Below are 15,048 nucleotides of genomic sequence, written 5' to 3'. Positions count from 1 at the left end.
GATGGTGGAAACTGGAAAGGAGAGTTGAGTTTGTTGCCAGATTAATGTCGTTGGAGGATATTTCAGAAATTGCGTCTGATAAACAGTATAATCTTCATATGCTTGATGATCGTCATCAGGTTTGCAAATTTTTGTTTTGAATGATTTCTTTATCATTCAAATTATTGTCGTCTATTGTTACATTTTGTTTAATTTCATTGAATTGAATAGTGCTTCTAGTTGCTTTGGTAGTTTAAAGTCAGTAAGTCATGAATCAAAACAAACGGTAAGATGACAATGTTGTCATGAACCAAATCAAACGGTAAGATGACTTTGAAAAGTTAGTAGTCACACACACCATACGATTAGACTAGTCAATCAGGTCGGAATTGGGTCACTTTGGGTCATGAGTCATTTAGATCGGGTCAATTTGACTCACGGGTCGGAATGGTTCAATCCTAATTTAATTATATTTTGACTAATTTTTAAAAATATTAGATTTTTCAAACTTCTTTGGTATTTATTTTTCAAATGTAGTAGTCAAACTTTCTCACCAATACTCATATTTAACCATTAAATATCTGATACACTCCTACTTGTCCCAAATATTTTGCCTCATTGTCTATTTTTGGGTCAAAGTTTAATTGCTTTGACTATAATGTTCAATACACACACAACTCTACCCCAATCTTTTTAGCACCGTCCGTGGGCCATAATGAGGAAATTTCAGTAGCTTGATCATCGTTAGACCATCATCACTCATAGTATAAAAATTTATACCACCCCTCTCTCTCTCTCTCACTTTTTCACTCCTCCACATCATATATACCACAATACAATATACTTTCTCTAAAATCACCCCACCCATGGTATAAAAAAAGTTTACCAACACACTTTCTCTCTCCTATATGTATGAATTATACATTTAATTAAATTATAATTATATTTTATTTTATGTTGAAAATAACTAATTACTATTTATAAAGTTAATTAAATAAAAATAAGCAATTTAGGTAGAAAAAAGTGAATTCAAAAATATATTAAACTATATCAATATGGGTGTCTATGTCACTATGTGTATGTCTTGAAAAATTATGAACAATGGTAATTTTTTCATAAATTTTGACTTTATTATTTTTTCTTAAAATGCAATTGAAAATAAATAAATAAAAGATGTATGACAACCAAGCCACATGGCGTGACCTAGTTGGTTCATGTTTCACGTGGAACAAAGCAAAGGTTTACAATGGGATGGTATATACCATTTGATGGTATAGTTTTATGCCACCAAGGTAGTAAAAATTTGTAACTTTTGGATGAATATTTACACCGTGGTATAAAATTATACCACGAGTGTTGATGCTCTTAGATGAACACCAAAGGGTCAAAGACTAATTTTTTTAAAACAAGTTACTTCACATTTATAAATTATTCTTAACACTAAATTAATTTACTACTACGTGTAATTCTTGTTGCAGTATATAGAACCATAACTCCATAATTTCTCATTGCCAGGACGGCATGATGCACAATACTGCCTCATCCATATTACGGAGTAACAGTTATTGGTTAAATGTATAATGTACATGTACATGTCTGTTTTATTAAATGCAAAACTTGTTGAATTAGCCTTCTTTTAAGTGCAACTCTTCTAATTTAAATTGGTTCTCTACACTTTTTTAATAATTCTCTTCTCTAATTTTATGCATGGTTATTGGGCACATCAGGTCAGGTTTGATGTAGGTCGGGTAAAAAAGGGTCACATTTTGTAGAGCAATCGTAAGCCGTAGGTTAATAGTGGGTCGATAATGGACGGACTAACATACTTTCAATTAAATAAAATACTAAACAAAGCGATTATCAAGTATAAATGAATACAAATATATATTTATGTAATTTTTTTTTTTTACGATCTATATATTTTGGCCTTATATTAACTCTAGGGTGGTACTAAACTACGTCCGGTATTTACCGGGTAACGCCCGTATTTTTATATGAGCTTCCTTAAGTAACCCTTTAAATAACTCTTCAATCTTCTCTCTCTTACTTTCACTTTTACTTTTTTCTCTCTCCACCTTAAGAATTTCATCCACAAACACCACCAAACCACCACATTTCCATCACCACCAAGCAAAGCCACCACAATTTCGTCGCCACCAAGGGTTGCAATCGGCTACAAGGGACGATATCAAGAAATCGGAAAGATAAGGGGGTTGGCGTCAGGTATATGTTTTACTTTTTTTTTTTCTTTTTTTTTTATTTTTTTTATTTCAGTCGTTTCAGACGAACGCCTAGAATTTTAGAATGTTCCACGGAAGGAACACCTAAAATTTTAGAATCTCCCCCGGAACATTCTAAAATTTCAGGCGTTTCCCCCCAGAACATTCTAAAATTTCAGGTGTTCCCCCCCTTGAACGCCTGAAATTTTAGAATGTTCCAAGGGTGATTCTAAAATTTCAGGCGTTCCTTCTATGATTACGAAATAAAAAAATAAATAAAAAGACAAAAATTCAGAGCACTCACCGACTCCGTATGCTCCAACGATCTTTCCAGTGGCGTCATTGCTTCCTTAAACTCGTCCATTCATCGTTTGCGCTAATTGGTGTAGAGTAAAGCAAATTTTTTTAAAAAATATATGACGTGGTGGTTGTTCGTAGGAGATGGTTGTTTGGTGGTTGGTAGGGTAACAAGTTAGATAGTGGTTAAAGAAAATGAAAGTGGAATAGGGTACATTTTATTAGGGGGGTATATTTGTAAAGTCATGTTAAAATACGGGCGTTACCCAGTAAATACCGGACGTGGTTTAGCAATTCACTAACTGTATCCAATAAGGTCCATGTCTAAAAGCCATATAACTTTGGTCCGTCATTGGGCTACCCAACCCAATAACCAAGTCTACTATTCAATCTTACATAGTTACATTTATACTTGGTATCATTTTATTCGTCTCACATCACTCACTCTTTATATAAACTATTGACTTACTTTCTCTTTTATGATCTTTAATTCCCTAATAAACCACATTTACATACGAAGTGTGACTTGTACTCCCTCCGTCCCCTATTGATGGTCACTTTTGCTAAAAATCACGGGAATTAAGGAGAAATAAAGAAAGTACATTAAAAAAATAAATTTACATTGGGTATGCAAAAAAGTAGAGAAAGAAAGTAATTAAAGTACATGGAAAAGTTAAATTTGCACAAATATTTTTGCAAATGTTAGAAAATTTTGGTAAAAAAATAATATTAATGTTACTTGAAAAAAGCAAATGTGACTAGGGCCTGTTCATATTTACTGAACAGAGCTGAACTGAACTGAACTGATTGGAACTGAACTGAACTGAACTGAATTGAGCTGAAATGAATGTTTTATGCGAGAGGGAAATTAAGAGCTGAACTGAACTGAACTGAACTGATTGGAGCTGAACTGAACTGAACTGAACTGAAATTAAGTAAATGTGAACAGACCCTAACATTTTGAGTTACAAAAAATGGCAAAAGTGACCATCAATAGGGGACGGAGGGAGTATAATTTTCAACTCAAAGTATACATTAGATTTCGTGCCTTGTAATAAAGCATTAATTAAGTTTTGACACTAATATTTGGGCCATTAAGGACAAGAAAAAAATCTTCTGGATGTTTGTACCATGCATGAATATTTCCTTAGAAAATGGGAGAAACACTTTTTTGCTGTGTATTTTTAGACTTTTCAAGATTCATTAAATGTTTACTTTGAGCGTGACACAATCAGCTCCCATTCAAGGGATGATATATGAACTCTACTCGTATAAAAAAGATCTTATGTAATATAATATTCACACATACAATTCTACTACTTTATGTTTTTCATCCGTTAATCCCCTCCCTTATCCTTTAAATTTATCATAAACAAAAGTGCAATTCAACCATGAAAACGCCACAATATTTTATTATAATGTACATGATCATACTTTGTTGGCTTGTGTTGCTATGCTACTCCAGTCATGTTGTCGAAACTGGCTATGGAGAGCATAGTAGCATCAAGTGTATCGACCGCGAGAGAAAAGCTTTGCTACGATTCAAGCAAGGAATTGCATCTGATAACTGTGGGCTTCTCTCGTCATGGGGAGTCACAGAAGATTGCTGCCAATGGCGTGGCATTCGTTGCAGCAATCGTACTGGCCATGTCATCATGCTTCATCTTCAAGGCCGGAATGATGTCAAGCGTGGAAATGAGTATGTGCGTTGTCTGGATGGTAAGTTGGATCCTTCCCTCTTTGAGCTAACTCATTTGAAACATTTGGACCTTAGTCTTAATAATTATTTTGTCCAGGCCATACCCAGTTCCATTGATTCCCTCACTGAGTTAGAGCACCTCAATTTATCTAATGCTGGCTTTTTTGGCGAAATTCCTCCTCAGCTTGGAAACCTTTCCAAATTAGCTTCTCTCGATCTCAGTTATGCTCAATTTTCCGGTTATTCCATGTTCACTTCTAAAAGCTTGCAGTGGCTGTCCCATCTCACACTATTGAGAGAAATCTATCTTAGTAGTAGTATTCTTATGAAAGCAACTGACTGGTTCCAAACCATCATCAAACTTCCTTCCCTAAGGATCCTTTACTTGGATTATTGTTACCTTCCAGTTGCATTTCCATTATCATCACATTCATACATCAATTCCTCATCCTCTCTTCGTGTTGTTAGCCTTCGTTATAATTCTTTTAATGACACTTCGATATTCGAGTGGTTTTTCAATTTGAGTAGACACGGTAACCAATTTAAACATCTTGACCTTTCTGGAAACTTACTATCAGGGCCTATTCCAAGTTCATTTGGGAAGTACATGCACTCCCTTTCTTATCTTGACCTTTCTAGAAACTCACTATCAGGGCCTCTTCCAAGTTCATTTGGGAATTACATGCACTCCCTTTCCTATCTTGACCTCTCATCTAATCAATTTGGAGGCTCCATTCCTATCAGTTTTTCAAACTTAAGGGCACTTAGAGTTCTCTTGCTCTCGTACAATAAACTTCATGGCCCCATTTCAATTGAAATTGGTAATTTATGTAATTTGCAAAGGCTCGACATGTCTATTAACAACCTTGGTGATGATGTATCTAATGTTTTTCAAGCTCTATCAAGTGGGTGTGCGAACAAACCACTTTTGGAGTATCTGGATTTGAGTATGAATCAGTTCTGGGGCTCTATTCCGAACATGATCACTACTTTTTCTTCAATCAGAGAATTACATCTTAATGGGAATCATCTAAATGGAACTATAAGTCAAGGTATTGGGAAACTTTCTATGCTTGAGATTTTGGATGTTTCTTATAATTCCTTAAAAGCTACTCTCAACCACAATCACTTCTTAAATCTCTCACGATTGCGCCAGTTGTACTTGTCAGATAACTCGGCACTGGTTGTAAGTATCAATGATGATTGGATTCCTCCTTTTCAACTAAATCTCATAAGTTTAAGATCTTGCAAGTTGGGCCCTTCCTTCCCAAACTGGCTCCTACATCAATCCCATTTCTCCGCTCTAGACATATCTAATGCAAAAATTTCTGGTGAAGTTCCTCTTGCCTTTTGGAAGAAATTAGCATTGTCGTCCGATCTATTATATTTAAACATGTCTCACAATAATTTTCATGGGGTGCTCCCTGATTTGTCAACGTCATTGGAAAGTTATGTGATTGACTTGAGTTCAAACTACTTTGAGGGTTCAATCCCATCAATTTTTCTTGGAGGTAACAAAACTAACTCAATATACCTGAACGATAACATGTTTTCGGATGCCACTCAACTATTGTGTCCAAGTGTAGCTGATTCGATGATACAAGAACTTTATTTATCAAACTTGTTGTCCGGAAGGCTTCCAAATTGTTTGATGAAAATGGATCAACTCGTAAAGTTGCACTTGGAAAGCAATAATTTCTCTGGAATTATACCAATATCCATTGGTGACCTAACACAACTCCAATATTTGCACTTGCAAAATAACAGCTTTTCAGGAGAGGTCCCTGTGTCAATGTTGAACTGTACAAAATTAGTTTATCTAGATCTTGGGTATAATTCTTTGACTGGATTTATACCACCAAGCATCGGAAACGCTTTTACAGGTCTCAGTTTTCTTAACTTACGTAGAAACAAGTTTTTTGGAAAACTGCCTTTAAGCCTTTGTCAATTATCCAAACTTCACATGTTGGATGTTGCTTTGAACCACATATCTGGCGCTATTCCAAATTGCATTTATAATCTTACAGCGATGAATGTGTCAAATAAACTATCACATGACTTTTTTGACTGGGAGATTGAAATTAGCAATTCTACATTTGAGGAAACAGCAATAATTGAGTGGAAAAAAGAAGAGCAGAGATTTAAACAAAGCTTATTAGAATTAGTGAATTATATTGATTTGTCATATAATGAGCTAGAAGGAGAAATCCCGGATGGAATATCAAATCTTACCAAGTTAATGTCACTCAATTTAGCAAGAAACAAGTTGACCGGAAGCATTCCATCAAATATTGGGCAGCTTACTTCATTAGAACTTCTGGATTTATCAAACAATCACCTCTCTGGTGCTATACCCACAAGTCTTGCCGATGTGAGTTTTCTTGGAACCTTAGATTTGTCGAACAACAACTTGTCCGGGAGGATTCCACTCAGCACTCAATTGCAAGGCTTTGATCCTTCATCATACATGGGAAACCCATTGCTTTGTGGGGCACCCCTTCAAAAGTGTGCCGGTGATGAAATGCCCACGGGAAGAAATATCAGCCATCAAGAGGAGCATGGACATGATAATTTTTATCTAGGGCTGTGCATCAGCGTGGTGCTCGGATTTATTGTTGGATTTTGGGGAGTTTGCGGGACTTTAGTGGTGAATAGATCATGGAGACACGCCTTTTTCCGCTTCTTTGATGACATCAAAGACAAGACTTATGTCATGGTGGTTGTGAATGTAGCCAGAATTTGGAGGAAAGATTGAAGGTATATTACTTTTTATTGTTTCATATTTTCACTGTTGGTACATTACTAATTCAGCTAAGCAATGAATATTCAATTTCTGTCTTATTTTTTTTTTGTACAGGAGAATTCTTTATCTGGTGCATTATGATGTTCATCATTTTCATCCTATATTTATTAGGTAATGTTATTACTTATCTTTTCCCTGACTAATAATTCTATTACTTAACAGTTTATGGCCTAATCAATTTTCTTCTCCTGTCCAATTTGGCAGCGTCATTCTCGGATTTGTTGGGCTTCTGATCAGTGGCTTGAACAAGAAAAGACCATTGTTTACGTTGTGTAACAAGTCGATAATAGTTATATGTACAATGTACTTTATGACTTTATGTAGCTGTTGTGTGCAAGTAGAATGTGCAAGTGTTGTACTTATTAGAGGGCTATGTATGCTCTTGTAATAAACAGAACTTTCTAAGTTTCTATCTCTGTTTTCCAGTGGCTTAGCCCACAATCTAGCGAGTTTAAGGTTAACTTGTCAGCATACTTTATAAATGTTAAGGCGAGTTTAAGGTTAATTTTCCAGCTTATAATTTATAAATTTTACTGCTAGTTACAATCCACTTGACTTAGTACACATTTTTCAAAATTAGGTGTATGTTTAGTTAGTGCCTCTAGATTTTAAACAAACAATAATTCCGGAAAAAAAAAAGTGGTTCCAAACTAAAAGTGACAGAAGTTTATTACAATTTCTGCATCTTGTCCAGAGGAAGATTCCGTGCACCAACTTGCTTCCCCTATCAGCCTATCTCCAAAATATGAAGGAAACAACCACTTATATTCATTAAGGTTAATAGCTATGCATCGTAATTCCACTTATTTGGGTAATTAAGGGTTAATTAAGGCTATATAGTTCAACTTACAACTTAAAATAAAATCAAGTAAGCTCATAATTCAGTGAATAGAATGTACTCTGAGTTCATACATCATTGTACTTTGTTACTATGGATTGTGGACAAACGTCAACCATTGTTAACATAAAATTTGAAAATGTGTAAAATTCAATCTCGTGCCCAAGAACAACATTCAGCTTATTTACAATAGATTACTTTTTGAGCATGTATATAAACTAAGGACATATATTGTGCACCTTATTTTACTTATTTCATTAAATTCAGGTCCATATAAAGTTAGTTAAGTTTATAGAAGCTACCAACTTACCAAGTTCAATACTAATTTACTATGGAGTATGTACCAACAATTATCAGCATAAAAAAAAATTGATAAAATGTGTGAAATTCACACTAAACTATACGAAGTACAAATTAAAAAAAAAAAAAAAAAAAAAAAAAAAAAAAAAAAAAAAAAAAAAAAAGCACAAAAATTGTATAATCAACAGACACTTTAGAACTATGTATGTGAAGTGAATGTTTCTCAATATAGTGGTATAGTGCCATGGCTCTCTATGTGCCTGAAAATTCAGTAGTTTTATCCCCAAAATAAACTTGTAATTAACTTTATCTTGTGGGAATAAAACATGTAACTAATATCTTGTGGGTATCTTAATGCTATTCAAACAATTCTGGTAAGAAAAGAGACCGTCTGTATCTTGTGGGTATCTTAATGCTATTCAAACAGACGGTATGATGAGATAGATAGATGACAGAGAGAAATGAATGTAAAATTGTGGACAAATGATCAAATTCAAAATAATTTTCATTTTCAAAAAAAAAAAATCCCATAACAAACTGGTCGGATTTGACCCTAAATTTACGGGTTAAATTGGATTTCCAGTCAAACAAAAAAAAAAGTTTCAAGACACAGACAACTCTACCCCAATCCACAACTCTTAGTGGGCCATAATTAGGAAATACACACACAATTACCCCAATCTTAAGTCTGGACTAAAATAGCACTCTGAGTGGACCATATATAATTAGGAAATTTCAGTAGCTTGATCCTCGTTCGATGAACACCAAAGGGTGAAAGACTATTTTTATTTAACTAAGTTTAATTCACATTTATAAATTATTCCTAACACTAAATTAGTGTATTACTACCTACTACGGTTACTCTTGTTGCAGTTTATCTACATAGATGATAGAACCATGACTCCAAAGCTAAGGACAGCATGATGCACAATACTATCCACTAGTAGAATAAATGTGATGGGAAGCGGTTATAGGCAAGCGGTTTACAAAATCCGCTTCCCATTAGATTAATAAAAAAAAAAAAAAAAAAAAAGGAATTGTAATGGCCAGCGGTTTTGAACCGCTTCCCATAATGTTTTTTCTACTAGTGATCCCATCCATATAACAGTTATTTTGATGTTTAAAGAGCCATAAGGTCGAGTAATGAGAATCGATCCCAAAATCTATTAGAACTGAGAGGGAAATTTTAATCACTTTAGCTATCCTTTACTCTCATCTATATAATAGCCAATTATTGATTAAATTTATTATTTATATTTGTTTTATTAAATGCAAAACTTGTTAAATTAGGCCTTCTTTTAAGTGCAACTCCTCTAAAATGGTTTCTCTACACTTTTTAAATTCTCTGCCTCTAATTCTATGCATGGTTCTCAATCTTACTTTTAAACGGAGTATCGTTTATTTCATTCGTCTCATATCACTTATATTATACCGTATAAATTATTGACTTACTTTCTCTTTATAATCTTTAATTCCCTAACAAATCACATTTACATATGTATTATTTTGCATCAATTTCATCTCGAAGTATTAGGTAGAATCCGTGCCTTGTAAAAAAGAGTCTATTAATTTAGCTTTGACACTAAAATTTGGGCCATTAAATACATGAGAAAATTCTTCTGGATGTTTGTAGGGTATCATGTTTGAATATTTCATAGAAAATGAGAGCCGGATTCATATTTGCATTGTGTATCATTAGACTTGTTCAAGGATCATTAAATGTTGTGGTCCGTACCCTGGCTAATTGCATGTTACCTTTGAGCGTGACGAGACTAAGGATGATGACCTCTACTCGTATAAAAAAGATCTCATGTAATGTAATATAATATTCACACATATAATTTAACTACTTTATGTTTTTCATCCGTTAATCCCCTTACTTTTCTTTTAAAATTATCAAAAACAAAAGTGCAATTCAACCATGAAAACGTTACAATACCTTATCATACTTTGTTGGCTTTTTCTGTTATGCTACTCGAATCATGCTATTGCAGGAGCTGCTGAGACCGACTTTGGAGAGCAAAGTAGCATCTAGTGTATCGACCGTGAGAGAAAAGCTTTGCTTCGATTCAAGCAAGGAATTGTATCTGATAACTGTGGGCTTCTCTCTTCATGGGGAGACATAGAAGATTGCTGCCAATGGCGTGGCATTCGCTGCAGCAATCGTACTGGCCATGTCATCATGCTTCATCTTCACGGATATTTTGTCCGATATGGTGAGTATATAATTTGTGTGGAAGGTAAGTTAGACACTTCCCTCTTTGAGCTAACTCATTTGAAATATTTGGACCTTAGTTTCAGTGGTTTCCACCAGCAGCCTATACCTAGTTCCACTGATTCCCTCACTGAGTTAGAGCACCTCAATTTAGCTAATGCTGGCTTTTTTGGTGAAATTCCTTCCCAACTCGGAAACCTTTCCAAATTAGCATCTCTTGATCTCAGTTTAAATCCCGAGCTCACTGCAAAAAGCTTGCACTGGCTGTCCAATCTTACGTTGTTGAGAGAAATCAACCTGAGTCATAGTAATCTTAGTGAATCCACCGACTGGTTCCAAACCATCAACAAACTTCCTTCCCTAAGAAAACTTAACTTGGATAAGTGTGAGCTACCTGCTACATTTTCATCATCATCACTTTCACACATCAATTCCTCATCCTCTCTTCGCGTCGCTAGCCTTTCTGGTAACTATTTCAACAACACTTCGATATTCGAGTGGTTGTTCAATTTGAGTAGAAATGGTAACCAACTTGAATATCTTGACCTTTCTGCAAACTCACTTTCAGGGCCTCTTCCAAGCTCATTTGGGAAGTACATGAATTCCCTTTCATATCTTGACCTTTCTGCTAACTCATTTTCTGGGCTTATTCCAAGTCCATTTGGGAAGTACATGCACTCCCTCTCATATCTTGACCTTTCTTATAATCAATTTAATGGCCCCATTTCCAAAATCGTCAAATCTTTATACAACTTGCAAACACTCAATTTAGGATCTAATGACCTTGCTGATGATATGTCCCTTGTTTTTCAAGCACTATCAACCGGGTTTGCAAACAATCCACTTTTGGAGTATTTAAATTTTGTAAATAATCAGTTTTGGGGTTCGATATCGAACACGATTACTACTTTTTCTTCACTAAGAGAATTAGTTCTAAACACGAATCAACTTAATGGCACGATAAGTCCAGGTATTGGGCAACTTTCTATGCTTGAGATTTTGGATGTTAATAATAATTCCTTGAAAGCTACGCTCACACATAATCACTTCTTAAATCTTTCACGGTTGCGTAAACTAGACTTATCAGAAAACACAAAACTAGTGCTTGACATCAGTGATAATTGGATTCCATCCTTCCTACTTAATTTTTTAAGTTTGAGCTCTTGCAAGTTGTTGGCCCCTTCTTTTCCAAAGTGGCTTCTAACTCAAACTAATATCTCACACCTTGATATATCCAATGCTCAAATTTCTGGTGAACTTCCTCCTGCCTTTTGGACTGAGTCGTTATTGTACAATATAAAGGATTTAAACATGTCTCACAATAAGATTCATGGGATGCTCCCTAATTTGTCAACATCCTTTGACGTCCTCGAGGTGATTGACTTGAGTTCAAATCGTTTTGAGGGATCAATTCCATTAAATTTTGGAGATAGCCTTTATGGATTATACCTGAATGACAACATGTTTTCGAATGCCACTCAAATATTGTGTCCAAGAATAGATTATATGCTACTCTTTGTTCTTGATCTATCAAACAACTTGTTATCTGGAAAGCTTCCAAATTGTTTTATGAAAATGAGTTCACTCGAATATTTGCACTTGGAAAACAATAAACTCTCTGGAAATATACCAACATCCATTGGTGACCTAACACGAGTCAAATATTTACACTTGCAACATAATAGCTTTTCAGGAGAGCTCCCAGTGTCATTGTTGAACTGTACGGACTTAGTTTATCTAGATCTTGGGTTTAGTTCTTTGACTGGATATATACCACCAAGCATCGGAAACGCTTTTACAGATCTCGGTTTTCTTGACTTACGCGGAAACAAGTTTTTTGGAAAACTGCCTTTAAGCCTTTGTCAATTATCCAACCTTCACATGTTGGATGTTGCTATGCACCACATATCAGGCACTATTCCAAATTGCATATATAATCTTACAGCAATGAAAAGCATGTCAAACGAACTTTTTGTCTCCGCAATTGGTGATGGGGAGTCTGATATCTCGTATAACGAAGCTGCAATGATTGAGTGGAAAAGAGAAGAGCAAAGATTCAAAGACACTTCATTAGAACTAGTGAATTATATTGATTTGTCAAATAATGAGCTAGAAGGAGAAATCCCAGATGGAATGTCAAATCTTAGTAAGTTAGTGTCCTTGGATTTATCAAGAAACAAGTTGACTGGAAGCATTCCATCAAGTATTGGGCAGCTTGCTTCATTAGAACTTCTGGATTTATCAAACAATCACCTGTCTGGAGTTATACCTATAAGCCTTGCTGATGTTAGTTCTCTGGCAATCTTGGATTTGTCAAACAACAACTTCTCAGGGAGAATTCCACTCGGAACTCAGCTACGAGGTTTTGATCCTTCATCGTACATGGGAAACCCATTACTTTGCGGGGCACCACTTTGCGGGACTTTGGTGCTGAAAAGATCATGGAGACATGCTTTTTTCAGCTTCTTTGGTGACATCAAAGACAAGATTTATGTCATGGTGGTTGTGAACGTAGCCAGAATTTGGAGGAAAGATTGAAGGTAGTTCTTAAATTTATTATTGCTTCAATGTTACATTATTAAATCAACTAAGCAAAGATTATTCAATTTCTGCTTTCTTATTTTTATTGTGCAGGTGGGTGCCTGACTTCTTTTTCTGGTGCATTCTCCAACTAGAATTTTCATCCTATTTATTATAAGGTAATGTCATCTATTAGTAAACCTTTCTCTGACTAATTATATTTATGTTTTACAGCTTAATCATTTTTCTTCTCTTGTCTGATTTGGCAGTTTGATATGTATATGTCGAGCTTTGGAGCAGTGGCTTGAACAAGAAATTAAGGATCGTTGTTTATGTTTCTTTTACTAAATCAATAATTATATGTTGTGTGTAATAAGTAGAATGTGCAATTGTTGCACTCATTAAAGAGCTATTATCTTGTAATAAACAGTACTTATATCTCTGTTTTTCCAGTGGTTTAGCCACACTTTAATGAATTTAAGGTTTACTTTTCAGCTTATAATAATTTAAAAACATGAATATAAATTGACAGGTCGACAATATCTCATTACTCTCTGACACCACAAATTCCCCATTATCAGAAGTTAATTGTAGTCCCATTCTTTCAATCTTCCTTACTCCTACAGCTCCGATCCATGTACTGTGGAGTGAGGACGTTAATGTGATCTGGAGGTGCTCTGAGAGTAACATATGTTCCCTTAGATACACTCACTGAATTAGAGTAGTTCAATCCATCAAACCAGTTTTCTACTGCTTATTTCACCAGTTTCTTGCATACATATAATTGCAATTGTATCAGAATGTTTGAACAAAATGTAAATCTTTAATTTACACAAGTACAATCTAAAAAATCATATTTCGTACATGTATTCATCTATCCAGTAATAACTAAATCAAACTATTTTAAACAATCTTTTTCTTTACATACCGTCAATAATCAATCAATATCTAATTTATATTACTTCCTTTTGTTTTCCCTCCCATGCCAATAACTCTCTCTACTCTTGCATTATAAATAATGGCAACAATTACCGCGGTCAGTCTTATTGATTCAATTACCGCGGGTGTTTAGCTGTTAATGAAGGATGTGTAAACACAATTACCGCGGTCAGTCTTATCGATTCAAAGCAGGTGATTTAACTAACTCAATATGTACAATGCTGGAAGCTCAAAATTTGTTGCAAATTACTTGGCCAAAGACTAAAGAGTTAGCTAAGATACAAAAAATAGTGTCTTTTAATTTTTGAGTATCTTAACAAAAGCCAGATGAAATAGTGCAGCCCACAAGCCCAATTATCATTGGTCTTTAACAGGCCCAATACCTAATAATATTAATAATCAATGAATAAAATTTAATACTTAACAATAAAATCTCGTGTTTCCAATTTCCATTGCTGGAGTTTCTTCAAGAACGCGAAGTGTACTCTGATGCTCAACTCTTCAACAACAAAACCAACATCAAGGGTTTTTGTTTTGATTAAAATTGTTTGTTTCTGTGAACTAGGGTTTTGCTTTTGTTTGATTTCAGTGTAGAGATGGTGGAAAGGAGAGTTGAGGTTGTTGCCAGATTGAATTCGTTGGAGGAAAGTTCAGGAATTGCGTTTTGATTAACAGTATAATCTTCATATGCTTAATGATCGTTATCAGGTTTGCAATTTTTCGTTTTAAGGATTTGTAAATCATTTAATTATTGTCGTTTATAGTTATATTCTGTTTAATTTGATTAAATTCGATGGTGAATTGGTGATTCTAGTTGTATTGGTAGTTTAATTATGTGATTCGTTCTGTTCAAATGCTTCTCTTCTTTTAGAATAATGAATTTTGCATGTTTATTAATGCTTTTAGCGCTTATTATAATTTTTGTTGTAATTTTAGATTTCTTTCATGAGCACAATAATATAGTAGTTACAAACATTGTTTCGACTTTTGATATACAAGCATCATTTGACTTAACTTGTTTTGGGACTGCTCACTGCTCACTGCTCTTATTTAGTTGTTTATGTAATGTTCGAACGTCTCATTTTCTGCTCTTTTTGATTTTCAGGTCATAATAAATGATCCGTGGCCTGGAAAACAAGTTGAGGAAGGCAGTTATACTATTATTCCACTAAGCGACGAGTTTCTTGAAAATTCCCGTGTTTTTATTTGTGAAACCTATTGCAGGATACATTAGTGCAT

At 34.6% G+C, this 15,048-nt stretch overlaps 2 protein-coding genes and 2 long non-coding RNA genes across 4 annotated transcripts; all 4 read left to right on the top strand.

The window, feature by feature from the left end:
* The first annotated feature begins 44 nt into the window (after nucleotides 1-44).
* Nucleotides 45-6,648, top strand: LOC145631334 (receptor-like protein EIX2). Its single transcript, XM_081683409.1, has 4 exons — nucleotides 45-119; nucleotides 1,707-1,711; nucleotides 3,961-6,565; nucleotides 6,628-6,648. Exons 1-4 carry the CDS (start codon nucleotides 45-47, stop codon nucleotides 6,646-6,648), a joined length of 2,706 nt encoding a protein of 901 aa, XP_081539535.1.
* Nucleotides 6,649-6,709: 61 nt separating this feature from the next.
* LOC145630096 (uncharacterized) lies at nucleotides 6,710-7,427 on the top strand. The gene is made up of 3 exons (XR_014112007.1): nucleotides 6,710-6,951; nucleotides 7,052-7,108; nucleotides 7,202-7,427. It is a non-coding gene; the product is annotated as an uncharacterized LOC145630096 (long non-coding RNA).
* Nucleotides 7,428-10,274: 2,847 nt separating this feature from the next.
* On the top strand, nucleotides 10,275-12,112 carry LOC145631333 (receptor-like protein EIX2). Its single transcript, XM_081683408.1, has 3 exons — nucleotides 10,275-10,351; nucleotides 10,437-11,992; nucleotides 12,105-12,112. Exons 1-3 carry the CDS (start codon nucleotides 10,275-10,277, stop codon nucleotides 12,110-12,112), a joined length of 1,641 nt encoding a protein of 546 aa, XP_081539534.1.
* LOC145630094 (uncharacterized) lies at nucleotides 12,113-13,369 on the top strand. Its single transcript, XR_014112005.1, has 3 exons — nucleotides 12,113-12,890; nucleotides 12,985-13,049; nucleotides 13,140-13,369. It is a non-coding gene; the product is annotated as an uncharacterized LOC145630094 (long non-coding RNA).
* Nucleotides 13,370-15,048: the final 1,679 nt, after the last annotated feature.

This window comes from Chenopodium album, chromosome 5, assembly GCF_948465745.1.
Source record: "Chenopodium album chromosome 5, dcCheAlbu1.1, whole genome shotgun sequence".
Taxonomy (NCBI): Eukaryota; Viridiplantae; Streptophyta; class Magnoliopsida; order Caryophyllales; family Amaranthaceae; genus Chenopodium; species Chenopodium album.
The sequence above is the reverse complement of the archived record's forward strand: the minus strand, read 5'-3'. Positions and strand labels throughout refer to the sequence as shown.